This window comes from Notolepis coatsorum (genome assembly GCF_963971535.1).
Source record: "Notolepis coatsorum genome assembly, chromosome: 10".
Lineage (NCBI taxonomy): Eukaryota > Metazoa > Chordata > Actinopteri > Aulopiformes > Paralepididae > Notolepis > Notolepis coatsorum.
This window is the reverse complement of record NC_140174.1, coordinates 59,585,637-59,613,529: the sequence shown is the minus strand read 5'-3', so window position 1 is coordinate 59,613,529 and position 27,893 is coordinate 59,585,637. Positions and strand designations below refer to the sequence as shown.

The window sequence follows — 27,893 nt, the reverse complement described above, 5'->3', positions numbered from 1 at the left end:
ATGCGATTAATTTGCGATTAATCGCGAGTTAACTATGGACAATCATGCGATTAATCGAGTTAAATATTTTAATCGTTTGACAGCACTAATATATATATATATGTGTGTGTGTGTGTGTGTTTGGCTAAAGTGGATAGAAAACACAGTACTGTGCAAAAGTCTTAGGCACCCAAGAGTTTTTATATAAATTGTCTTAGATGTAAATACATTTTTTTTTTTAGTGTGTCAGTAGACTACTCTTAGTACATTTTCATACAATTATTTTTTAAAGCATCTTCATGGATTAATAATGCAAACATATGTTGCAGGGCCTTATTATAATCATCATATTGGCGTGACTGTATGCATCAAAGGGTTAAATCAAGCATTTTAAAGTGCTTTAGAGAGGAAATGTCAAAATATCGTGATATATATCGTGTATCGTGATATGGCCATTTAGAGGCTATATCGCCCAGCCTTAGCTGGAATGTGGCTGGAACGCCAGCTTTCCATTACAAACTTTCACTGTGCATCACGTTGTTTGTAGAGCTAAATCTATATTTTATATTATAGCTATGGATACAATGGTCATTTGACAGTATGAACCTTCCGTTCAAGATGCAAAAAAGAAATTATTTTTCCATCCATACGGTCCTGTTTTATACCGTGTTGAATATGAGTGTTATTTCGGAATGATTGGGGCTAATTCCTGTGAGGCTATTTACCGGTATAAGGCGCGACGCTAATAACGTTAAATCCATTGGCGTTTCGTCGATACACATGCTAGAGTTAAAAATCCAAATGCATATGATCGGGATTATGTTCCATCATGAATGTATGAAAGGGGGGTGGGGGGGTCGTTTCTGATTAATTAATTGCCAATAGCGGCATTCGTTATTACCACAACATACGCTGATCAGGGGGATGGCTATGAAATCCTCCACGATCAAGCTGAAATTGACGTTAAATTGTCCTTACCTGTGGCCGGTCGGATTCCAAAAAGAATATTCCGATTATTTGATTGCCATCTGGTAGATCATATGTCCATTTGGCCCATGATATAACCCACCACAGCGTGGTGAGTCGGGGGTCCCGAGGGCTATTCAATGCGATCCGGTGAAGCCATAGGTTCACGTTAATAGAAAAGTCCGCCCGGAGCGTTTTTAGTGTGGCACCCGGTCTGCAACAGGGGTTACTGCATTCTCGAGACAGTGCCACTACCAGGTTCTGGCCGGTACTGCACGTTAGGAGTCCCAATATGCCTTTTCCAGGCAAAATACAGCTCTGTGACATTGAATAGGATATTAAAAGCGAATAAAAGAAAAAACTAGTCAAAGGCCGGGATTCTGTTAACACAGGCAGACAATTAACACATCCAGTGCCGTTCACCAGAGGTCGCTGTGGGCCGTGTGTGCCAGCGCTTTAATGAATGGGGATACATGCCGGTGTTTGCAGTGCTAAAACTATATTAAATATTATAGCTATGGATCTTATAATATAGTCGATTGTCATTGAGTTTCTTCCGGTCAAGATACAAAAAACTGAAAGAATTTTCATCCATACATTCCCGTTTTATACCGTGGTGAATATGAGTATAGTTTTAGAGTAATTCTGTGTAATCCCAGGAAACGCCGCTAAGCAGCGTTTACTGCATTTCACTATAAATCGTGCCATTCCTCGCTTGGATCAACAATCAATCTGGAATCAACGCTATATTATCGGTATTATGTTTCATCATGCATGCATGAAAGGGTGGGGGGGGGGGGGTTCTATGCTTCGATCGTCACCAACGGCATACGCTGTGGAGTAACGTTACAGGACACACGGATCACAATGAAGGCATGCTCGGATCAACGCAAGATTGATAACATATAGCACTTACCTTGACTATGATGTACTGCAAAAAGAATATTCCAATTATCTGATCGCCATTCCAAGTATTGATGTTGATCGTGTATCCAACATGATCCACGAAAGCACATGAATCCGCGGTGCTTGGTTTTCCCCAATCCATGTGTTATAAACGTTACTCCTCCCCGAATAGGAAAACCCGGACCGGATTTTTTTAGACCAACGTACAGGCTGAGACAGGGTTTCCAATGATGTGCAATACCGGCCGCAAGGCGTTAGGCGGCGGTATTGGACATTTGCGATCTCAGACCCATTCAGGACAGCCTGCACAGGCTGCCTCGATGGATTATGAATGGCAATAGCGAATAAAAGAAATAACAACCCAGAAACGAGAATCTTCGTTTTTATGATCGTTATTTCTTTTATTTGCTATATCTATTCATAATTCATGGCTGCAGCCTCTGCAGACCCTGGTGAATGTGTTTGAGCTGGCAGACGGTCAACACTGCCTTCTACTGCACTCCATTGGAAAAGGTCTGGTGTGTTTTCTGAGCCGATCTGAGCCGTGGGGGCGGGGTTTAAATACGAGGCAGGCCTTTACAACGATGGCATGGAACACTAACCCCGCCCACCCGTTCATGTGTAACGCTCGGTAATGTCGGGGACAGGATCGCTGTGGATAACTGGAATGGCGATCAGATAATTGGATATTTTTTTTTGCATTACATCAGAGACAAGGTAAGAACACTATATATAAAATCTTGCGTTGATCTGATATTTCTTTCTCCCGCGATCAAAGCTATCTGTGTGGACCGTGTTGTGCTGTGTACCGTTGGCTGCGGTGGGGGGGGGGGGGGGGGCGAGCGCCCCGCTACGAGGGCCATTTCATGTATGCACGAGGAACGATAATAATGATAATCTAGCGTTGATTTCAGGATGATTAGATAATCAGCCGAAAAATTACAACATGATAACTGGATTACACTAAAATGCCTTTTTCTCGTCTTTTCCTGGAATTACTCAGAATCACTGAAACTATACTCATATTCAAAACGGTATAAAACGGAAATGTACGGATGAAAAAACAATCTGTTTTTTGCACGTTGACTGGAAGCAACTCACTGACAGTCGACGGCGTTATTAGATCCATAGCTATAATATAACATATAGTTTTAGGACTCGCAAGTTTGGCATTCTAAAACTATCCATTGAATAAAGACCTGGCGCTGAAGAGGGATCAGCGCCCCCTGCTGCTGGCGGTCAATGTGTTAAGGTAGAATAAAATAAAGGGTAGAATAAAATAAGATGGAATATAAACTAAGTTCAAATAAAAGTACAATAGAATATCATATAATTATAAAATAAAATAGGCCAGGCCTGTACTATTGTGCACAATGTAGTCGAGTAATATACACTAATTAGAATACAAATTAAAATACAGTGGGATGGAATATTTAACAGGGCTGTGCAATTAAGCAGTATTGTGCAAAAAGTGTGAACAGTGAAGTATGAACAAGTATGAACAGTGTATATGCAAATATATATAGTCCAGGAAGGGTGTGTTAATGTAAAAAAGTAAGGGGACACAAGTGTCATAGATGTGAAGCATTGTCACATTGGATTGAACTGGTCTTACGCAACGTGTCATACATTTGAGCTGCCACTAGGGGCAGAATGGCCTACCATGAGTGAGTGAGTGAATGACTGACTTACTGAATGAATGAATTGATGCATAGTTACGCCCCTTTAACCCTTTCACTACCACACTACAGACGGTTAACCCTCTGTATTGTGATAGTAAAGGGTTAACCTTCTCTAGTGTGGTAGTGAAAGGTTTAACCCTTTGTCGCATGGCAGTGCAAGGGTTAACCTTCTGTTGTCGCAGTGAAAGGGTTAACCATTTGGTGGAGTGGTAGTGAAAGGGTTAACTGGATACTTGATGGAGGTGATAAGACCGGTTTTAAAATGCTCACACCGACTCAAGTAGTTAAACACATAACAAATACAAATTGGTCAGAGAGATACACGGAGGGGAAGGTGGGTGTCCAGGTTAGAACCTACTACACACCTACATCTTATTTTCACTTCAAACATTTGTGTATCCTCGAAAGGCAACCAAGGTTTCATTTACAGTTAACGTCGAGTTTACATACAGAGATAAGCGATCATAAATACAACATAGAAATCACATGTAACAATAAGACGACAAGACGAGGGGAGACAAAAGCAAGGATAACAAATAAATTAAAACATGTGCAACTTAATCGCCAATGATTAGTGATCAAGGTCTTAAATTCTGCAATAGAGGAGATAATCTACATTTGTAGGGATTGTTGGAGTTCATTCCATGAGCTAGGGGCATCATGATAAGATGCAGATTTACCCTTTTCTGAGCAAAGTCGGGGGACCTCGAGGACCAGCCAGTCACTAGAACACAGGTTCCATAGTTTCCACCATTCCATTCCAATAATGACGTGATATAAGAAGGTGGTTTACCTTGTACAAATTTCAGTGTTTTTTGCACCTCTCCATCAGATAGGGACAATCAACCTTCTCATAAAGGTCACCGTGATGAGTGTCGTATCTTATCACCAGCAATGAATCTGAGGGCAGAATGATAGACAGAGTCCAAGGATTTAAGATTTGAGGCCACAGCATGTCTATAAATTACATAACCATAGTCCAAGACGGATAAGAAAACTGTTTTGACAACTCTCTTCCTACAAATCAAAGGAAAGCTGGTTCTGTTTCTGTACAGGAAGCCAATATGCATACATGCAAACACACAAGAGCATACACACTAGCACACAAAGAAAACCGGTCAAGGGTATAATGTATCCATACAGTACCTTTTTTATGTGTACGATTTCACACGTGAGATAGAATTCTGAGAACTGAACATTCTAATTGTGATCTGACAATAGACCTGTCACAGGTGACGACTTCTTTTCTGGTTTCTCCCGAGTCTCCAGTCTTTGCCGCAGCTTTAGGAAAATGAACGGACTATTAATAGATTGTTGCTAGCTTCGTCTGTGGTCCATGCAGCTGTGGTCCCGTGAACAAAGCCTTCTGATATACATTTCTCTCTCTGGTAAGGCTGTGGATTTAGAATTTTAAGCGCTGGTTAAAAAAAAAAGAAGAATATCTAGACAAAATAGCAGTCATCATTAGAATGTTCAGTCCTAACAATTCCAATCTTCTATGTGAAGCAGTACACTGAAAGGGTTAAGTTATTATTTCAAAACTTTTAAATGTATTTATTTTTTTGTTCTGTTCTTCAGCTTTGGTCACATGATGAGTAAGGAGAAGAGAGACACCATCAGTAAGGAAGACCTGGCCAGAGCTACACTAGTCACCATCACCAATAACATAGGATCTATCGCACGCATGTGTGCTGTCAACGAGGTAGCCACTCACACACACACACATGCATGCACGCAGACACACACACACACACACACACACACACACACACACACACACACACACACACACACACACACACACACACACACACACTGTGTGTCTTTGGCCTGTGTGCAGTGAGCTTCTTTACAGTGTTGCCTTGTAGACTGGAGATCAAGCAGCATTGTACAGGGCTATCACTGAGCATAGAATATACAGCAAGAACAGCATTGTACATAAACATACATACATACATACATACATACATACATACATACATACATACATACATACATACATACATACATACATACATACATACATACATACATACATGTACACAGTTGTACAGGGTTATCATTGAGCATAGAACATACAGTACATAACATTTACACAACACTGTACATACAGAGAACACATTATTTTATATGGGTGTCCTTGGGAGACAAACTCAGTCTGGGTTAGGGCTGGGAGACATATACCAATATGAAGGTATACTGTCATGGATCCATGCAAAGATATAAATGTTTACTATACCATCATCCATGATATGCACATACAGTAAACAAATATATATATATATATATATATATATATATATATATATATATATATATATATATTGTATATTTTGAAGTTAATGAATAAGATTTTTAGCCGTATTAAAAAAAGGTTTTAAAAAATACTAAGACACATATGTTGGGCCGTATCAGCCAGCCCTGGACACTGTGTGCAGGCCTATGTGAGCTGGAGGATGGAACGTGCCGCTTAAAGTTCATCTCTGGTATAACTCATTGCCAGAATCCGACCACTCCAGTCTAACCTGTTGATGTTTATGTGGCCTACATACCGCCTTCTCCCTCTTTCTTCTATGCTGCGTCTCCAGATATCAGTGTCTCCATTCTATTTCCAACTATGAAAACAATTGGCACAGCTATCGCTTCAGAGGTTAATCTATTGTTGTAAATACAAGGAAGGACAAATATGTCATGTGTTACTTTACAGAGAGTGTTGGGTGTTATAGGTGAGTAGATATGTAGTTGATTTACTAATTTAACTGCATTTTGCAGTAGTTGGGTGTAGTTTGTTAAGTAGTAAACTACTTTGGGTCATGTAGTTTCGGTAGTTCATTCCATCTTAGCAACTGCTCCCTGTCCTCTCCTTAAAACACACCCTTAGGTGTGTGTGAGGTGTCCATAAATCAAACACACCCACACTTAACTCTTTGTCAGTTCAGTTGTTGCTCCATGTAACTACATGAGATTCCAGATTCAAATTGTGATTAGATTTGTTGTACAATTGTACTACTTTTTTTTTTTTTTTTTTACTTTTTTTTTTGCGTTTATCGCTTTTTCTGGTCAAGCATGACCGACAGAAACAGGTTGAATGGGATATAGAGTAGGGGAAGACACTCTGAGAAAATACAGCGGGTCCGGGAATCGAACTCGTGTACCCCAGATCCGTGACGAGCACGGTTGTCCCCGACGCCGAAATGGCGCTGAGGTACGCGGTGAGCTACTGGAGCTCCCCTGTACTACTTTTTCATAGTCGTGTTAGTTTGACAAAGGTTTTTTTGAGAGTAGATAACAATTCGTTTTAAATTCATTGTGAAGTGGCTAGTAGTTTGTAAAACTACAGTATTTACACAAACACTGCTCTGATATTTGTCTTTTTAAAGTGAGGACCTGTTTATATAGTGCACCCTCAGCCACTAAGTGGAAAATATTGGTCTTAATAAATACTCACCAAATTGGATACATGCGCTGCCACAGAACGTTAACATTAAAACGATGATTTAAGGTGTGGTTAGTAAATCTGTCTGGAGGGGTGTAATGTTGCAGTTAGCCCACTCGATGGCAGCATAATCAATGCCACAATATGGTCCCATTGAGGAGAAGGGACACCTTTATTTTTTCGTTCTACTTCTCCTCCTCCTTCTTCCTCTTCTCTTCCTCCACCACCTTCTTCTCCTCCACCTCCTTCTTCCTCTTCTCTTCCTCCATCTTCTCCACCTCCTTCTTCCTCTTCTTTTCCTCCACCTTCTTCTTCTCCTCCACCTCCTTCTTCCTCTTCTCTTCCTTCTTTTTCTCCACCTCCTTCTTCTCCTCCACCACTACATTCTTCTACTTCTCCTCCTTTTGTCTTATTATTCTTCTCCTCCTCCACCACCACATCCTTCTCCTCCTCTTTTTTCTTCTTCTTCTCCTTCTTCTCCTCCACCACCACCCCCTTCTCCTTCTTCTCCTCTTCCTCCTCTATCACCACATCCTCCTCCTTTTCCAAAATGTTCTTCTCCTCCTTCTCCACCACCACATGCTTCTCTTCCTCCTTATTTTTCTTCTTCTCATATGACATGTTGTGTTTCAGAGAATAGAGCGAGTGGTGTTTGTGGGGAACTTCCTGCGAATCAACACAGTCTCCACCAAGATGCTGGCCTATGCCATGGACTTCTGGTCTAAAGGACAGCTCAAGGCCCTGTTTCTGGAACATGAGGTTAGTTATCTAAAGTGGGCTGAAAGGTCAGCACATATTGTTAGTATCATATTCCATTGACTACACGCATTGCAACTGTAAACTCTAAAAACTGTCATGTTCACCTAGGGCTGGGCGATAAAACGATAACGATAACTATCGCGATAAATTATTTCCTCGAAATAAACATGAAACGTGGTCGCAAAGTTTCGATATATCGATTTTTCAAGCTTGGCTCCGTTCAGCCTCGGCTCAGCACACTCACTAACAACAACCAGCGTTACGTGATGACGTACTTACGCACAACAGCTAACAACCAATCAGTGAAGGAGATGGCCGAGACCCGGAAGGAGGTAGGACTCACTCAACAACAAGGCTTGCTAGGCTAATTAGCTTGCACGGCGGCGTTTTATATATTTACGTGCCGAGTATGTGTTTTTTTTTTATTCTGAGGCCACGTTTATGGTAGTGTGGGATATACAGTGGACGCCGTTTCAATATATTGTGGCGGAAGAGAGTATTTTAGTGTCATATTTAGCACATTGTCATGGAATACAACGCTTAGAACCAACAGGCTGGCTAGGACAACTAGCTTGCACGGCACTGTTTTATATATTTACGTGCCGAGTATGTGTGTGTTTTGAATTCTGAGGCCATGTTTATGGTAGTGTGGGATATACAGTGGACGTCGTTTCAATATATTGTGGCGGAAGAGAGTATTTTAGTGTCATATTTATTGTCATGAGATACTCCGCTTGTCGGCTAACGTGCGCAGACTGATGACGACATCAACTCGACTTGAGACATTCGCAGCAGCATAAGAAGTTAATTAAACTTGACGGACATTATATCGACGATAATTATCGATATCGAATTATATGAAAATAATTTTATAATTTTATCGCGATAACGTTTTTGGTCATATCGCCCAGCCCTATGTTCACCAACATGCTGCTAGCTGAACTAGTCACCAACATACTGCTAGCTGAACTAGTCACCAACATGCTGCTAGCTGAACTAGTAGTCACCAACATGCTGCTAGCTGAACTAGTCACCAACATGCTGCTAGCTGAACTAGTCACCAACATGCTGCTAGCTGAACTAGTCACCAACATGCTGCTAGCTGAACTAGTCACTGATGTGCTGCTAGCTGAACTAGTCACCAACATGCTGCTAGCTGAACTAGTCACCAACATGCTGCTAGCTGAACTAGTCACCAACATGCTGCTAGCTGAACTAGTCACCAACATACTGCTAGCTGAACTAGTCACCAACATGCTGCTAGCTGAACTAGTCACTGAGGGAACAAAAAAAGGGTTCTATGTTCCCCCTTCCGCTAAAGGGTTCTATGTTCCCCGGGTCCTATGTTCCCCGGTAGCCGCAAAAGGGTTCTATGTTCCCCGGGTCCTATGTTCCCCCTATGTTTCCCCGGTAGCGATAAAGGCTCGCCCCAGGCTCGCCACATCAGTGGATTTCAAAGATAGCCACTTTTTTGTATTTTATTTTTTTATTATTTTTTTAAACAAACGTATAGACAAACATGACAACACACGATACGATATACAAGCATTATTAACAGTGCACATCCAATAAAATCACAATTTAGTAGGGCGGCTAGGTGGTGTAGTGGGCAAGGCACTCGCCACCAGTGTGGAGACGCTAGGATTCGCGTGTTCGAATCCAGCTCTCCACATTGTTTTCAGTTTAGCTGGTCGTCCGCAGTAATACACATTGGCCGTATTACGGGGAGGGAAAACTGAAGGGTGGGGATCGAACGTTGTGAACAAGCGACTCCTACAAGTCGGTTGGTGCGCCTGCGCAGTAGAATCAGGAAGTGTCGGGGGCAGCGTGAGCCTCCCACGCGTTACTCCTCGACACCGAGAGATCGAGCTGCGCAGGTGAAAAGATGCGACTGCTGTTACCTCAAGTACCGGAGGGGACTTGTGCTATGTATGACTTAGTCCACATTGCAGCCGGCTTGTGGGAGGCAAGAAACAGCGTTCGTGACAGGGGAGGGTTGAATTGGATGATACGAAATTGGGATGGGAGAAAATATAGAAAAATGGGAGAAAAAGTGGATCAAAAAAAAAATCACAATTTAGTTAAATGTCTTATACAGGATATACCCCTAATACCTGCTATCTAATACCCTACACACATATGCTCTAGCTCGTACCCCCCCCTCCCGGACCCCCCATTGGATAATCCATCCATTATCCCTCGCTCCTAACCAGACACTACCATTATATGCTAGCTTTTATTCTCTCCACCACTTCTAACCACATTGTCATTTTGGATAGCCACTTTTATAGATAATTAATTTGTATCGCAACGGAGTCACGGATCTAGTCGGGCCACGTAGCATTATGTCGAAAAAAATCAAATACAATAAAAAAGTGTAAAATAAATAATTTTAAACGAAGTCTAGCCTATTAAATCATTTTATAAGCGTTAGTTCTTATTTGCATTTGCGGTCTGTGTGAGAAGCATCCATCTGCAGAACGTCAGTCCAGCACTCTCTGTCCCCACGCTGTCAGGCCGTCACAGGCCCGCTCAGCAGCGCCACCCACCCAATGGCTGAATTGCCAATGGCTGAATTGGAGTATTGCACTGTGCGGGATTGATTGATTGATTGAAAACTTTATTGAATGGGTACAGTACAGTACAGCTCAATACATACAATTGTTAAGGGGATGCAGACCAGAGAAAGACTTTCGTCTTGTTTACATCAGGGTCCCCCATTTTCAATTCATCATAAATGTACAGGTCTCTCCCCCTAACGTCCTCGTATGAAACCCTCCAACTAGACTCTGTCTGGAGGAGGGATATACCAGACCTGGAAAGTGACTTTGATTGGCAAGGAGCATGGGCAAATGTCCGTCTTACATCAAGGAACCCGGACCATCAACAAATCAATCTTAACTATATTCACAGGACATACTTGACTCCTATAAGACTGAACAGAATGGGTCTCAAACAAGACTCAAAATGCTCCCAATGTACAAATGGAGACGAAGGAACATTTATGCACATGTATTGGGACTGCCCACCAGTTAAGGCATTCTGGAAAGATGTGACCCATCAATTATCAAAACTCGTATCTTGGAATATACCAGTACACCCCTCTGTATTACTATTGAATGATGTTTTTGAGTTTGCAGTAAATCCACAGCTAAAGAGATTGGTTCTATCGGGTATCACAGTAGCTAAAAAAACTGATCGCATCACGCTGGTTTCAACCGGAAAAAATGTGCCGGAAGGTTTGGTTTCTTACATATCTCGATGTGATTTATCAAGAAATATCTACAGCAAGAATTCTGGGACTCAACGAATCCAAAATGTCAATGTGGTTAGAAGTGGTGGAGAGAATAAAAGCTAGCTTATAATGGTGGTGTCTGGTTAGGAGTGAGGGATAATGGAGGTACTATCCAAGGAGGGGTCCGGGAGGGGGGGGGTTCGAGCTGGAGCATATGTGTGTAGGGTTTTAGATAATAGGTATTAGGAGTATATCCTGTATAAGACATTGGTACAATTGGTAATTTCGTTGGATATACACTGTATACGGTAAAATATTATTATATACTTTTTTTGTTTTCTGTTACTGTACTTGCATGTCATTTTAGCCACCTTAATTGTTAGTTTCATTATGCATTGTGTGTTGAGTACTGACTTTTAACTATTTTGTTTTGCAATAATAATAATAAAAAAAAAAAAAGGTCTCTCCCCCTTGTATATATTTACTGTATGTCACAAATGTAACAATACTGCATTGAGTATGTCATAAATGTCATTATGAATTGAAAATGGGGGACCCTGATGTAAACAAGACGAAAGTCTTTCTCTGGTCTGCATCCCCTTAACAATTGTGTGTATTGAGCTGTACTGTACTGTACCCATTCTGCAATCTGTTAATAAAGTTTTCAATCAATCAATCCCGCACAGTGCAATACTCCAATTCAGCCATTGGCAATTCAGCCATTGGGTGGGTGGCGCTGCTGAGCGGGCCGCGTCTATATTAAACGCAGCCCAAGAGTCCTCCCGCATTCGCCTGATTGGCCCCGGCAACGCATGCAATGCGCATTTTCTTTTTTTCCACTGCTTAATCGCTCGCGGAAATGGAATACATATTTATCCAAACGAGGACCAGATTCATAACGTTATTTCGCGAGCCCAGCTGTCACGTTATTTCGCGCAACTGTACATTGTAACGTTAACACAGCCCAGCTGTCAACTGTACTTTGTAACGTTATGTTATTTCGGGCGTTTTATTCATAACAAACATTGACGCGATTCCCCCAACACCCATTAGCCGGTGTTCTATGGACACACACACACACACAGCTGTGGACAGCTGGTGGTTTAATTTGGCTTAACAGTGTTTGAGACTGTTTATTTTAAAGGTATAATTCATAATGCTGTCAAACAGTGACCTCTAGGCAAAAGAGCCCTGCTTGGTATTGTGCTTTTCTTTTTACGTTTGAATTTCTCCAGACCTCTCTTGGTAGAGCCTCAGGTGTGGCTAGCAGTAGCAACCACTATACCCACTGAAATCCAACCCACACATCATCAGACAAAAACAAAACATGTAAACAAAGCTGTAAACAGTACCATGTTACCATCTTTTTTCCTAGATGCCGGCTGCCGCTGTTTGACGACATTACAGATTCTACCTTTAAGCAAAACTGTTGTGGTTGAAGTTGTTCAGAGAGTGGCGTATATTACTGTTATATAAACACAATTCTAGTGCTTAACACTTTGAGGGCCGTGGGTTAATTCACATTTAGTCCCTTGAATGACACCATCGGCGTCAATGTTAATGTTAATATCGCCTAATCTATGTTTTAAATTATGGCTAATGTGTCTAATCTGCCCGTCGCTTATCAAAGAATCATTTTCCAGTCAGTGTTGTCAAGGCAGATTGGTTTTTTATCGCTTCATTTCCGTTTGAGAGCATTTTGAAAAGCACCCGTTTTCAGGTGAAAAACAACCTATTCTATGATAATCGCCTTTTACTGGAATATTCCAGAACGTTGATATTTGTCTGCCTATTTATGAATCGTTTTCAAATAAACGCTAGATGATCAATAGTATATGTGTACGCACGCACGTTCGAGCCGCACGCTGATAATAGCTGCTTTCATTTCCTCATGGATTTTACAGTGAAACAGCTAGAGCACATATCACAAAAAAGCTTATATCTCTGTGAAAACGAGTCTGATTATCCTAACACTGATAACATAGATTCCTTACCTGACATCAGATGGTATCCAAATGGTATATTCCAATTCCTGATCACCATTCGAAAAAATCGATAAGTATATTGATCCAACGTGTGTACAGTATAACCCATGCTCACCGTGGCTCAGAGGCTCCAGAATGAACTCTGGTAACTCCGGCTGCATCAGTGGACTGGAAAATGTGGACTAGAATATTTTTTTTCCCCATCCATTTTCATTGAGTCCATTCCAAAAGGGTGATTTACCATCTGGGAGACGATAGGGGGCACTTTTTTCACATCTGATCGCCGGCGGCCCCTGGATTTCCAACGGTAGGCTCGGGTGATGCAATATGATTTCAGATCGCTAAAAAAAAAAGAATAATAATAATAATTCCGAGAAAAGCCGTGACGTGGCTTTCAACGTCACTATCGTAAACCCGAGATTAGCCGTGAGTGGCGCTCAAAGTGTTAACCCTTTAATTGCCAAGGACGCCTTAACACGTCATTCCCCGCCATGCTTAACACTATGGTCGCCAAAAACGCTGTACCACGTCATTCCCCGCCATGCTCATTCTGCCAAAGACGCCGTACCACGTCTTTGATATCAATATTTAAAAAATCTGTGATCGAAATCATATTTCTCCCCCGGAGACTTGAGATCTACTGTTGATCCCCTCTCAACTCTCCAACGGTTCAAGAGCGCCATCTGGTGGCCGATCGGCGGATTGCCCAGAGCGGAAACAGGAAATGGAAGCTGGTGCTCATTCCAATTCGGTCCGATCACTCGCTAATAGTCCCAGGACTCGAGCTAGACACAACGGATAGCAATCCGTTACCAATAACTCGATAAACAACATGATTTGGACGTATATACTATTATACAACCTGGAAATGGATCGCGTATTTCTACATCCCATAATAGGAATATTTCTGCTCATCGCCCAACGCTATGAGGAAGCTACGGTAAGATTCAGCGTTATTTTTTAACGTGTTCGATACTAACTGCTCTAATGATCATATTGTAGAAATCGTCGGAAAGGAGAGACGCACAATTTCTATCTTGCGACAACACCAAGTAGTGTGTCATTTATTATCTTCTTAGCACAAGTGACAGCTGTCAGATCTATGCCGTCCTAAACTCTGACAGCTCCTTGTCACCAAAACCTTTTATGAATGACATTCCACCAGCGCGTCTTCTCTAAGCCCAACCCCATTAAAGTGACAGTGCCCCATCAATACATCAAAACAATCTAATGGTGAATTATGTCCATAGCACCCACTACATACGTCCCCCCAGAATTCATCATAACAAAAGAAGTCAATGAACAGGAGGGCGGAGAACCCTGCCATAACGGCTCCGCCTGACCCCTGTAGCGGCCAGCGCCGCTGTAGGGAAAACCTTAAGGGCCCTACGGCCACTCAGGCACAGGATAGGTGGCGAGGGGGTCTCGCAGGCCTTACTCGGAAGACGGGGCAAGGTAGGGGGTCGTCCCCGCCGTGGGGGCTGGGCCAGTCCAACAGGTTTGCCCAAGTCCACATGAGCCGGTTTAAGGCGGTCTATGGAAATGTGTTCCAGCTTCCCGCCCATGTCCACAACAAAGTACTTGTCTCCAGCCTCCTGGACACGGAACGGACCGTCGTATGGAGGTTTCAAGGGGTCCCGGTGGGCATCGTGACGGATGAAAACATATTCCGCTGACTGCAGACTTGTAGGGACGTGCGACCGGGGAAGGCCGTGCTGTGAGGTGGGGACCGGCGTGAATACCTTAGCCTTCTCCAGAAGTGCTGTCCGCTGCTGGGCTGCACACCAGGGGGCAGTAATGTTAGGGATGAAATCCCCTGGCACCCGCAGAGGCTGACCGTAAACCAGCTCAGCCGAGGAGGTCTGAAGGTCTTCCTTCGGGGCCGTCCTGAGACCAAGCATGACCCACGGGAGCCGGTCGACCCAGCCGCTGTCAGTAAGGCTGGCCCGAAGTGCTGCTTTCATTGAGCGGTGAAAGCGCTCGCATAACCCATTGGCCTGCGGGTGGTATGACGTAGTCCGGTGTAGCTTCACGCCCAGGCTCTTGGCGACAGTGTTCCAGAGCTCGGACGTGAACTGTGGGCCCCGGTCTGAAGAGAGGTCGGCTGGAGTGCCAAACCGGGCAACCCAGGTTCCAATAAAGGCTCTGGCCACCTCGGCGGACGTCGTGCCTGACAGTGGAACTGCCTCTGGCCAACGGGTAGTCCTGTCTACCATAGTAAAGAGGTAACTGAAGCCGTGTGAGGGGGGCAGGGGGCCCACTAGGTCAACGTTCACGTGGTCGAACCTCCTTTCAGGTACAGGGAAGTGCTGCAGGGGGGCCTTGGTGTGACGGTACACTTTAGCGCGCTGGCACTCCAAACAGGAGTCAGCCCAGTCTCTTACATCTTTTCTAAGCCCAGGCCAGACAAACTTGGCGGACACTAGCCTCTGCGTAGGTTTCTTTCCCGGGTGGGAGAGGCCGTGAACAGCGTCATAAACACGCCGCCTCCATCCTGTGGGAACGATGGGGCGGGCCTGCCCCATAGAGACATCACACAGGAGTGTGGTGCCAGCGCTGTCAAAAATCACATCCTCTAACCGCAGGCTTGAGGTGGCTGACCTGAAATCTTGCACTTCAGGGTCGGTAGCCTGGTCCGCCGCCATACCGGTGTAATCCAGCCCCAAGTGGATGGCGCCCACTACAGCCCGGGAGAGGCAGTCTGCGACAAGGTTTGCTTTACCTGCCACATGTTGAATGTCAGTAGTGAACTCTGAGACATATGAGAGCTGTCGCTGTTGACGGGCGGACCATGGCTCAGACACCTTGGCCATGGCGAACGTCAGCGGCTTGTGATCCACGAAGGCCGTGAACTGGCGGGCCTCCAGCAGGAAACAAAAATGGCGGATGGCAAGGTAGAGGCCGAGGAGCTCCCGATCGAAGGTGCTATACCTCCGCTCGCTGGGGCTTAACTGGCGGCTGAAAAAAGCGAGCGGCTGGCAAGCCCCGCCTACCCACTGTTCAAACACTGCGCCCACGGCAAAATCTGAGGCGTCGGTGGTGATGGAGATTGGGGCCTTAAAGGAAGGATGTGCCAGCATGGTGGCGTTGGCTAGGGCAGCCTTGGCATCCAGAAAAGCTTTGTCTCTCTCTGTAGACCAGTCAACAGCATGTTTTGGCGCTTTACCCCTAAGGGCCTCATACAACGGCCGCATAATCCGAGCCGCCTGGGGAATAAAGTGGTGATAAAAGTTGATCATTCCGAGAAACTCCTGCAGTGACCTAACCGTGGGCGGCCGGGGAAAATTCATCACCGCTTCCACCTTCATGGGAAGAGGGACCGCTCCCTCTTTAGTGACTCTGTGCCCCAGGAAGTCAATGGTCGACCGCCCAAACTGGCATTTGGCCGGGTTGATTATCAGTCCATGCTCATTTAGCCGCTCAAAAAGCATCCTGAGGTGGGACATGTGCTCAGCCTTAGAGGCGCTGGCTATGAGGATATCATCCAAGTATACAAAAATAAAATCCAAGTCTCGTAGCACAGAGTCTATAAGGCGCTGGAACGTCTGTGCAGCGTTTTTGAGGCCGAATGGCATGCGCAGAAACTCAAATAGTCCAAATGGAGTTATGACTGCTGTTTTGGGGACATCCAGCGGTTGGACGGGCACCTGATGATACCCACGCACAAGGTCCACCTTGGAAAACATTAATTTCCCTGAAAGGCGGGCAGAAAAGTCCTGAATGTGCGGGACTGGGTACCGGTCCGGCGTCGTAGCATCGTTGAGCCGGCGGTAATCCCCACACGGGCGCCACCCGCCTCCCGGCTTGGGGACAATGTGGAGGGGGAGGCCCATGGGCTGTCGGAGCGACGGACAATGCAGAGGCGTTCCATGTTCTCGAACTCTGCCTTGGCAATGCTGAGCTTGACCGGGTCGAGGCGCCGAGCCCGGGCATAGACCGGAGGGCCAGTCGTGGCGATATGATGTTCCACTCCATGCTTGGCTGTAGATGATGAGAACGTGGGCCGCGTGAGGCCAGGGAACTCTGCGAGAAGGTGTTGAAACTCATCTGCGGCGGAGAGCATGCTAGAGAGTCTGATGGAGTCTGCCCCCCCAAGCGCACCAGCATAAGAGCAGAACGTAATGGCATCAATTAAGCAGCAATTTTTAACATCCACTAACAGTCCATAATCACACAAAAAATCAGCGCCTAGAAGAGGGACGGCTACATTAGCTGTGATAAAGTCCCAGCCAAACCGTTGGCCACTAAAACACATTTCGACATACCTGGTGCCGTATGTGCGGATGGGGGTGCCGTTGGCGGCCTCCATGGGGGGTCCGTGTCCGCCGGATAGGATGTCCACTCTAGAAGCTGGCAAGACGCTCCTCTGCGCGCCCGTGTCGCACATGAAACGCCGCCCGGAGATGGTGTCCTGGACAAACAGTAGCCTGCCAGCCTGACCGACGCTCATGGCCACTAACGAGCGCCGGCCCGGGCATTTCCCGGCCCACTGAAGCTGCACGGCGGGCGGCACTGCTTGGCTTTAGGTCCAAACTGTGCATGATAAAAACACAGCCCCGCGTCCGCGTCACGCTGCTGGCGAGGGGCTGTCGCTGCGGCGGTGAAGTTCCAGTCTCCCGGCGGTGAAACAAAGGCTTGGGTTGGGAAAACTGCCGCTGCACAGTGCTGTTGACCAGCCAAAAAAAACGTATCAGCCTCCTCGGCCAGAGCGCGGCAATCGTCTATAGTGGTGTTGGCCAGAGCGGCCCGAACCGGAGAAGGCAGCTGACGCAGGAAAAGTTGCATGAAAAGGAAATCAGGCTTGTGCTCTCCCAATAAATCCAGCATCCTATCCATGAGCTCCGATGGCTTGTTTCACCGAGCCCTTGCAAAGAAAACAACCGGCTGGCCCGCTCGGTATCGGAAAGTTCGAATGTCTTTAACAGATGAGACTTGATCGTGAGATATTTATCTCGAGCCGGAGGGTTCTTGAGGAGGCTCACCACTCTGCTAGCTGTCGAACTTCCCAGGGCTGACACCACATAATAATATCTTGTGGTATCCGAGGTAATCTCACGCAGCTCGAACTGTGCCTCCGTTTGCGCAAACCATGCCGAGGCTGACGACTCCCAGAACTCAGGTAATTTCAGTGAAACTGCGTTCGTAGACATGTTGCCGCGGAAGCGTCTTCAAAACGTATAACAGGGTCACCAATGTAGAAATCGTCGGAAAGGAGAGACGCACAATTTCTATCTTGCGACAACACCAAGTAGTGTGTCATTTATTATCTTCTTAGCACAAGTGACAGCTGTCAGATCTATGCCGTCCTAAACTCTGACAGCTCCTTGTCACCAAAACCTTTTATGAATGACATTCCACCAGCGCGTCTTCTCTAAGCCCAACCCCATTAAAGTGACAGTGCCCCATCAATACATCAAAACAATCTAATGGTGAATTATGTCCATAGCACCCACTACAATATCACCCACACTAGATGAATCATCTAACGTTGGCCACGGAATTATAAACGACCCCCCATCCGGTCAACATCAGATGATCAGTAGTAACTTCTAGAAGCACGTCCATTTGAAATTTTTTATCCGGCGCAGATCGCTATCAAACTGTATTTGATCATCAATATAATGCATTTAGGGCTATAAATCACATTCTGCAGAATGCTGCAGAAAACGATAAAAACATATTTATACTTTAGACCGTATTTTAGTATGAATATGTGAATGAAAAAGTAGAACGTTGCTACACCCTGAACAATAGATACTTGATGTTGAATGGGCCATAGTAATGTCAATTTAGCAATACAATTTAAAAAGTTATAGCCCTGCAAAGAAGGGGAACTTCTCCATAGACAATTAAGGATGTACATAAGCCTGGCACTGAAAGGGTTAATGGACAGCACTCAGTCAGTCAAGTAGAGGATGTTTATCTGGAGAATAAATTTTCTGGTACAGATAGGCGTGAAGAGTGACCCTGAAGCATCCGTTTGAGTTGTCAGCGGGTTATGGGCGGAATACATTTGCTAGCAAGTGTTGATGACCAAAATAACCTCTAAAACACTGCTAGAATACACAAGCAGTTGTGTGATGTGTGACATCTCTGAACACAGTGCTTTGTCACCACCTGTCAATCTGTTCTGTTATTCTATGCATAGCAAAACCTATTAATATTACATATGTGTTGGCGGAATCGCGTCAATGTTTGTTATGAATAAAATGCCCGAAATAACATAACGTTACAATGTACAGTTGACAGCTGGGCTGTGTTAACGTTACAATGTACAGTCGCACGAAATAACGTGACAGCTGGGCTCGCGAAATAACGTTATGGCGTTATGCGTGAATCTGGTCCTCGTTTGGATACATATGTATTCCATTTCCGCGAGCGATTAGGCAGTGGCAAAAAAGAAAATGCGCATTGCGTGCGTTACCGGGGCCAATCAGGCGAATGCGGAAGCACTCTTGGGCTGCCTTTTAATATAGACGCGAGCGGGCCGCGTGTAGCTTATTCCCAGCGGAAGAGTGCGTCGCGTGCTTCCGCGTTTTCTCTGATTGGCCATGACGCCCATGTGACCACGGCAGCGCGAGAGAGCTGCAGCGCGGAAATAGGCTGTCTATTGCCTCGCGCTGCAGTGCGGAAATAGGCTGTCTATTGCCATTCTCTAAGACAAACTCTAACCTTAACCAGCTCCTTAACAGCGCCTAAACTTAACCCTTCTAACCTTAACCAACTCCGAAACAATGCCTAACCTTAACCTTAACCATGCCTAACCTTAACCATAACCAACTCCGAAAGAATATTGCCATTCTCTAAGACAAACTCTAACCTTAACCAGCTCCTTAACAGCGCCTAAACTTAACCCTTCTAACCTTAACCAACTCCGAAACAATGCCTAACCTTTAGGGGCAGGTATATATAAGATTTTTTCTTCTTCCTGTTCCTTTCGGCCATGGTATTTTTTGTGAATTATGTGAATATGTACTGTTGGACTGTGGTGATTCCATGTACGGATAAATAAAATGATGATGATGATGATAACCAACTCCGAAACAATGCTTAAAGTTAACATGCCTAAACTTAACCGGCGAAAGAATGCATGTTAAAAAAAAGAAAAAAAATTGAAGGGATTCGAACTTGTCACCAACGGACCGCAGCGCTGCCAGTTGAGCTAAGCGTCGAATGAAAAACATCGGGGATTACGGCTACATAATGCCGCAAGCTCTGCCGCTCCGCCCGCTCTGCGGCTGCCGCGGGGCGTGTCGCAGCCAATCATGGAAAACGCGGAAGCACTCGGCAGCACTCTTCCGCTGGGAATAAGCTATAGGCGAGCGGGCCTGCTTACGAAACCAAGCCGCATTTCTCGGAGACGCTCTCTGATTGGCTCTGACTGACGCTCTCTGATTGGCCACTGACGCGTTTGCCCAATCCGTGACGAGCTGTGTCTTTGCCCATTTCCACGCCAAACAGCCTGCAAACTACCTGGCGTTCTATCGCCATGCTCTAAGACAAACTCTAACCTTAACCAACTTCGAAGAGTGCCTAAGCTTAACACTTTGAATGCCATCCACAAGTTTTCTTGTTTACCCCCCGCGGGTTGAATGCCCACTCACGAGAATATTCGTTTTATTCGTTTTTTTTTATTAGCCATCTGAAATCATATTGCATCAAGCGAGTCTACCGTTGGAGATCCAGTCACCCCAGGCGCTCAGATGTGAAAAAAGCGCCCCCTATCGTCTCCCAGATGGTAAATCACCCTTTTGGATTGGACTCAATGAAAATGAATGGGGAAAAAAACCCTGCATTCCACATTTTACTTCTCACTCATGTAACCGGGGTCTACCAGCTTCACTCTGGAGCCTCGGAGCCGCGGGAATATGTGTTTTACTGTATACACGATGGATCAATCAAATTAGCGATTTTTTCGAATGGCGATAATCCATAATGGATACCATCTGATCTCAGGTAAGGAATCTATGTTATCAGTATTAGGATAATCAGACCCGTTTTCACGGATATATAAGCTTTTATGTGATTATGGTGATAGGCTGTTTGACTCTGCTCGCGGTCAGGAAATAGGAGAATCGATTTTCAACTGGCGGCACGAGCGTGCATGCGTACACATATACTATCGATCATCTAGCGTTTATTTGAAAACGATTCATAAATAGGCCGAAAAATTACAACGTTCTAGAATATTCCAGTAAAAGGCGATTATCATAGAATGTGTTGTTTTTTCCGTGAAAACGAGTGATTTTCAAAATGCTTGAAAACGGAAATTAAGCGATAAAAAAACAATCTGCCATGACAATGTTGACTGGAAAATGAGTCTTTGATAAGCGACGGGCAGATTAGACACATAGCCATAATTTAAAACATAGATTAGGCGATATTAACGTTAACATTGGAGTGGATGTGGGCATTCAAGGGACTAATAAGAAATTACACTTGGGCAGTCAAAGTGTTAACCGTCGAAAGAACTTGCCGTCACGCTCTAAGACTAACTCTAACCTTAACCAACTTCGAAGAGTGCCTAAGCTTAACCAGTGTAGAAACAGGCGTCGGCCAATCAGAGAGCGTCTCCGAGAAATGCGGCTTGGTTTCGTAATCATGCGGGTTGGTTTCGTAATCACGCGCCTGTGACGGCCTGACAGCATGGGGACAGAGGGTGCTGGGCTGACGTTCTGCAGATGGATGCTTCTCACACAGACCGCAAATGCAAATAAGAACTAATGCTTATAAAACGATTTAATAGGCTAAACTTCGTTTTAAATTATTTATTTTACACTTGTTTATTGTATTTGATTTTTCTCGACATAATGCTACGTGGCCCGACTAGATCCGTGACTCTGTTGCGATACAAATTAATTATCTATAAAAGTGGCTATCTTTGAAATCCACTGCTGTGGCGAGCCTGGGGCGAGCCTTTATCGCTACCGGGGAAACATAGGAGGAACATAGGACCCGGGGAACATAGAACCCTTTTGCGGCTACCGGGGAACATGGGAAACAGGGTTAGAAATTAACGGGGGCTTGGGGAATAATGCCCTCGAAAATTGACCAAATGCCCTCGAAAATCAGTTAAGGGGGGCAAGAAAAGCCCCCGACAGTTTACTAATTATATATATAATTATATATATGCTCTACAGTGCGAGCATTTCCCTCGTATTTGCCCCTAATAATATGTGTGTGTGCGAACCGGAAAAATCATTTACTTGCAGTGTGCGAGACGAGTGAAGATTACAAAACAGCTCCGCTGTTAATAGTTCAGAAACTGGACTGAAATTCAGTTTTTGGGTGGAATGCAAGGTTTGTTGCAAGGAGGGAGGGAGGCGGGGCCCGCTGCGTGTTACAGGGTACTTGAGCGGTGCGAACGCTGACAGACAGAGAGCTCTGCTCTCATCAAGCATGCATAAAGTTACACTGCTATCTTAACGTTAGCAAGCTAAGCATCTGCATAGCGCAACCTGTGTAACGCTAAGTAACTTGTGTTCGGCGGGGAAAGACCGTTCCATTTGTAACACAACTTCAAAGAATAACATCCAAATCCGATCCCGATGCGCATTTCCTTCATTCCACAGCGCTGAGCGTGCAACGTATCGGTATTTCATTGATAGATCTGGCCAGAGCCTATACTCACAAACGTTCCAGTGCTGTATCAATTTGAAACAAGCCTCTTGACTGTTGGAATTAGGGATGTTAAAAATAAAATAGCTAATAATATTATTCAATATTAGACATTCATTGATCCAGAGGCAACCAGCTATTCGTCTGCTATTTGTAGATATATCAAGACAACAACACAACTTGCCCTCAGGGACAATCATATTTAATCTATTTTGATAGAGTATGTATGTATTATTTACAGATAATTGAAGGTACCTCAAAACATGAAACCAAGCCATGTCACACATCGTGTGTGTGTGTGTGTGTGTGTGTTACTTGAACAATTGTCACTGTGCTCCTAAATTTCTTTGTGTGCTCCTAAATTTGTATTTAGATTTAATTTATTAACATTTTATTTAGGAGCTCCTTGGGAAAAAGGTTAGCGTAGAGCCCTATATATGGAGACATTAACATTACGTTATCAAACATAGGGACGAAGACTGTAAAAAAAAGTGTCAACAATGTTTTATAATCTTTATGTTAATTTTCATTATAAAAATGTTGTGCCCCCGAAATACAAAAATTTATTTAATTTCTAACCCTGATGGGAAACATAGGGGGAACATAGGACCCGGGGGAACATAGAACCCTTTTGCGGATGGGGGAACATAGAACCCCTTTTCAAAAAAAATTAAATAAAAAGCGGGGAACATAGAACCCGGGGAACATAGGGATGACCCTGTCACTGATGTGCTGCTAGCTGAACTAGTCACTTATGTGCTGCTAGCTGAACTAGTCACCAACATGCTGCTAGCTGAACTAGTCGCCAACATGCTGCTAGCTGAACTAGTCACCAACATGCTGCTAGCTGAACTAGTCACCAACATGCTGCTAGCTGAACTAGTCACCAACATGCTGCTAGCTGAACTAGTCACCAACATGCTGCTAGCTGATCTAGTCACCAACATGCTGCTAGCTGAACTAGTCACCAACATGCTGCTAGCTGAACTATTCACCAACATGCTGCTAGCTGAACTATTCACCAACATGCTGTTGGCTGAACTAATCACTGATGTGCTGCTAGCTGAACTAGTCACTGATGTGCTGCTAACTGAACTAGTCACCAACATGCTGCTAGCTGAACTAGTCACCAACATGCTGCTAGCTGAACTAGTCACCAACATACTGCTAGCTGAACTAGTCACCAACATGCTGCTAGCTGAACTAGTCACCAACATGCTGCTAGCTGAATTAGTCACCAACATGCTGCTAGCTGAACTAGTCACCAACATACTGCTAGCTGAACTAGTCACCAACATGCTGCTAGCTGAACTAGTCACCAACATGCTGCTAGCTGAACTAGTCACCAACATGCTGCTAGCTGAACTAGTCACCAACATACTGCTAGGTGAACTAGTCACCAACATGCTGCTAGCTGAACTAGTCACCAACATACTGCTAGCTGAACTAGTCACCAACATGCTGCTAGCTGAACTAGTCACCAACATGCTGCTAGCTGAACTAGTCACCAACATGCTGCTAGCTGAACTAGTCACCAACATGCTGCTAGCTGAACTAGTCACCAACATGCTGCTAGCTGAACTAGTCACCAACATGCTGCTAGCTGAACTAGTCACCAACATGCTGCTAGCTGAACTAGTCACCAACATGCTGCTAGCTGAACTAGTCACCAACATGCTGCTAGCTGAACTAGTCACCAACATGCTGCTAGCTGAACTAGTCACCAACATGCTGCTAGCTGAACTTGTCACCAACATGCTGCTAGCTGAACTAGTCACCAACATACTGCTAGGTGAACTAGTCACCAACATGCTGCTAGCTGAACTAGTCACCAACATGCTGCTAGCTGAACTAGTCACCAACATACTGCTAGCTGAACTAGTCACCAACATGCTGCTAGCTGAACTAGTCACCAACATGCTGCTAGCTGAACTAGTCACCAACATGCTGCTAGCTGAACTAGTCACCAACATGCTGCTAGCTGAACTAGTCACCAACATGCTGCTAGCTGAACTATTCACCAACATGCTGCTAGCTGAACTATTCACCAACATGCTGTTGGCTGAACTAATCACTGATGTGCTGCTAGCTGAACTAGTCACTGATGTGCTGCTAGCTGAACTAGTCACCAACATGCTGCTAGCTGAACTAGTCACCAACATGCTGCTAGCTGAATTAGTCACCAACATACTGCTAGCTGAACTAGTCACCAACATGCTGCTAGCTGAACTAGTCACCAACATGCTGCTAGCTGAATTAGTCACCAACATGCTGCTAGCTGAACTAGTCACCAACATACTGCTAGCTGAACTAGTCACCAACATGCTGCTAGATGAACTAGTCACCAACATGCTGCTAGCTGAACTAGTCACCAACATGCTGCTAGCTGAACTAGTCACCAACATACTGCTAGGTGAACTAGTCACCAACATGCTGCTAGCTGAACTAGTCACCAACATACTGCTAGCTGAACTAGTCACCAACATGCTGCTAGCTGAACTAGTCACCAACATGCTGCTAGCTGAACTAGTCACCAACATGCTGCTAGCTGAACTAGTCACCAACATGCTGCTAGCTGAACTAGTCACCAACATACTGCTAGCTGAACTAGTCACCAACATGCTGCTAGCTGAACTAGTCACTGATGTGCTGCTAGCTGAACTAGTCACCAACATGCTGCTAGCTGAACTAGTCACCAACATGCTGCTAGCTGAACTAGTCACCAACATGCTGCTAGCTGAACTAGTCACCAACATGCTGCTAGCTGAACTAGTCACCAACATGCTGCTAGCTGAACTAGTCACCAACATACTGCTAGGTGAACTAGTCACCAACATGCTGCTAGCTGAACTAGTCACCAACATACTGCTAGCTGAACTAGTCACCAACATGCTGCTAGCTGAACTAGTCACCAACATGCTGCTAGCTGAACTAGTCACCAACATGCTGCTAGCTGAACTAGTCACCAACATGCTGCTAGCTGAACTAGTCACCAACATACTGCTAGCTGAACTAGTCACCAACATTCTGCTAGCTGAACTAGTCACCAACATGCTGCTAGCTGAACTAGTCACTGATGTGCTGCTAGCTGAACTAGTCACCAACATGCTGCTAGCTGAACTAGTCACCAACATGCTGCTAGCTGAACTAGTCACCAACATGCTGCTAGCTGAACTAGTCACCAACATGCTGCTAGCTGAACTAGACACCAACATGCTGCTAGCTGAACTAGTCACCAACATGCTGCTAGCTGAACTAGTCACCAACATGCTGCTAGCTGAACTACTCACTGATGTGCTGCTAGCTGAACTAGTCACTGATGTGCTGCTAGCTGAACTAATCACTATATCACAGTATACTGAAAAAGTGTACTTTACCCACAATGTAAATGTTGGAAATAGCTATTAAACATGGCGGTTTAAAATAAGGTTTAAACCCTGACAATCAAGTGTCACTATTTAAACTATATGTTAAATCTGTACAACCCCCTTTATCTCTACAGGGGTACTTCGGAGCAGTGGGGGCCTTCCTGGAACTGCTGAAGATGTCAGATGACCTTTGACCTTGGAATGACCCTGGAATGACCTCCAGTGATCCGAGACATTTGCAGAACCCATCCAGATGGAAATAGAATCCCCAAGATCCAACAGAGCCAGACAACCCAGAGCCATCCATAGAGCCAGTTGGGCCATTGCTGCTGCTTTATATATATATATATATATATATATATATATATATATATATATATATATATATATATAGGGCTCTGCATGGGACCAGGAATTACATTGAGATGGTCTTTATTTATCTATATATCTATCTATCTATGTTTCTTTCTTTCTTTACTCTCCATCTGTCTTTCATCTTATTCTCTCTCTCTCTCTCTCTCTCTCTCTCTCTCTCTCTCTCTCTCTCTCTCTCTCTCTCTCTCTCTGTGTGTGTGTCTAAAAGATGCTGCTTACCTCTCCACTAGCCTCTCAGTGGAGCCACTAGTCCAGTTTGGGACATTAACATAGGAATCAAACATATCTCCTAGAGATATTAGCCCTGATTTATATTCTGTGTGTCGTCACTGTGTGCAGCACGTCAGACCATGCTGGGCTTTTTTTTGTTTTATATATATATATAAAGTTATCAGCATGCACATATAACCAATCACAGCGCCTGCTTTCGCTGGGAAAGCCCCCGGTTGCCACCACTCAATGTCTGTGCATTGAGGGCCTAATGTTCTTCTGTATGGAGGTGAACATCACCGACGCAGCCAACCTCTGTGGCCTACGAATACCCACAATCCCCCTTGGCCTACGAATACCCACAATCCCCCTTGGCCTACGAATACCCACAATCCCCCGTGCATATCCACCTGCGGACCTAATGAAGACCTATTTTAATGTTCAGAATGCTTAAGTATAAATCAACTTCAAGTATATTAATGAAGCCATGAGGATAGATCTGAGAGGTTAGAGAACTGAACTCTGTGAAGGTTACTAATTAATCCCAGGACTGCCCTGATGCACATGGACAGCCGGAGCTGGAGTGGAGTGAGGGGGGGGGGGGTGCATTTACTTGATATGTTGGGGTCCCCTCGATGTCTTGGGAGTATTCTGGAAATTGGAAAACACTTGATTTGTCTTGTGTCCTGGACACTGGGGGGCGCTTGATTCGCCTCTGAAGAGTAGCAAACCCTCCCTGCTGGTACTGCTCCCGCAAGACTGTACATAGAATGTGTGCTTGGATGACAAAACGCTACTGATCCATACCCTGTGTGAGTGTGTGTGCGCATGTGTGTCTGGGTGAGTTTTTTGTTGATTTGTTTAAATCTTAGAAATCTTTTTATTTTATATATAATTTATTGGGTTTGTTCTTGTATCTCTGTAGTTTTTTAAACGAGGTCCTTACAAAATAATTAATCGTAGAGTCATTTACAGTAATACTGTACTGTAGTAACTCAACTTGAATCTGTCATAATGCAGCATTTTCTCTCACTACAAATCCATTGCATTTTGTAACTCAATCAAACATTCATTCATACATTGTCATTCTTTGTTTGATTTTTAAGTGTGATGATTCATTGTTGTGTCTTGTTCTTTTTTGTGAAATGTTTTTGTTTTACACGCTCTAAAACTATTCTACCAGAATTCAATATTACACCACAGCCGGGGTTCTTAAACTCTTATCGGTATGGGACCAAAGATTTTAAATGTAGTCATTCCGACGCTAATAGAGATGTATTTCTCCTGTGGTGTGTAGAACCCTTGTTGGCAGTGGGACCAATCTAAATCTGCCAACATGGGGCGTCTGGGTAGTGTAGAGGTAAAAGCACTCAC

At 44.5% G+C, this 27,893-nt stretch overlaps 1 protein-coding gene across 1 annotated transcript in view; it reads left to right on the top strand.

The window, feature by feature from the left end:
- LOC311235347 (pantothenate kinase 3-like) overlaps positions 1–26,258 on the top strand; it is a 102,464-nt gene extending 76,206 nt beyond the window's left edge. The window contains exons 7-9 of the mRNA XM_084322782.1: positions 5,112–5,235; positions 7,603–7,728; positions 26,069–26,258. Coding sequence (XP_084178908.1) covers positions 5,112–5,235; positions 7,603–7,728; positions 26,069–26,128 — 310 coding nt within the window. The 3' untranslated portion in view covers positions 26,129–26,258. The remainder of the gene's footprint in view (positions 1–5,111; positions 5,236–7,602; positions 7,729–26,068) is intronic.
- Positions 26,259–27,893: the final 1,635 nt, after the last annotated feature.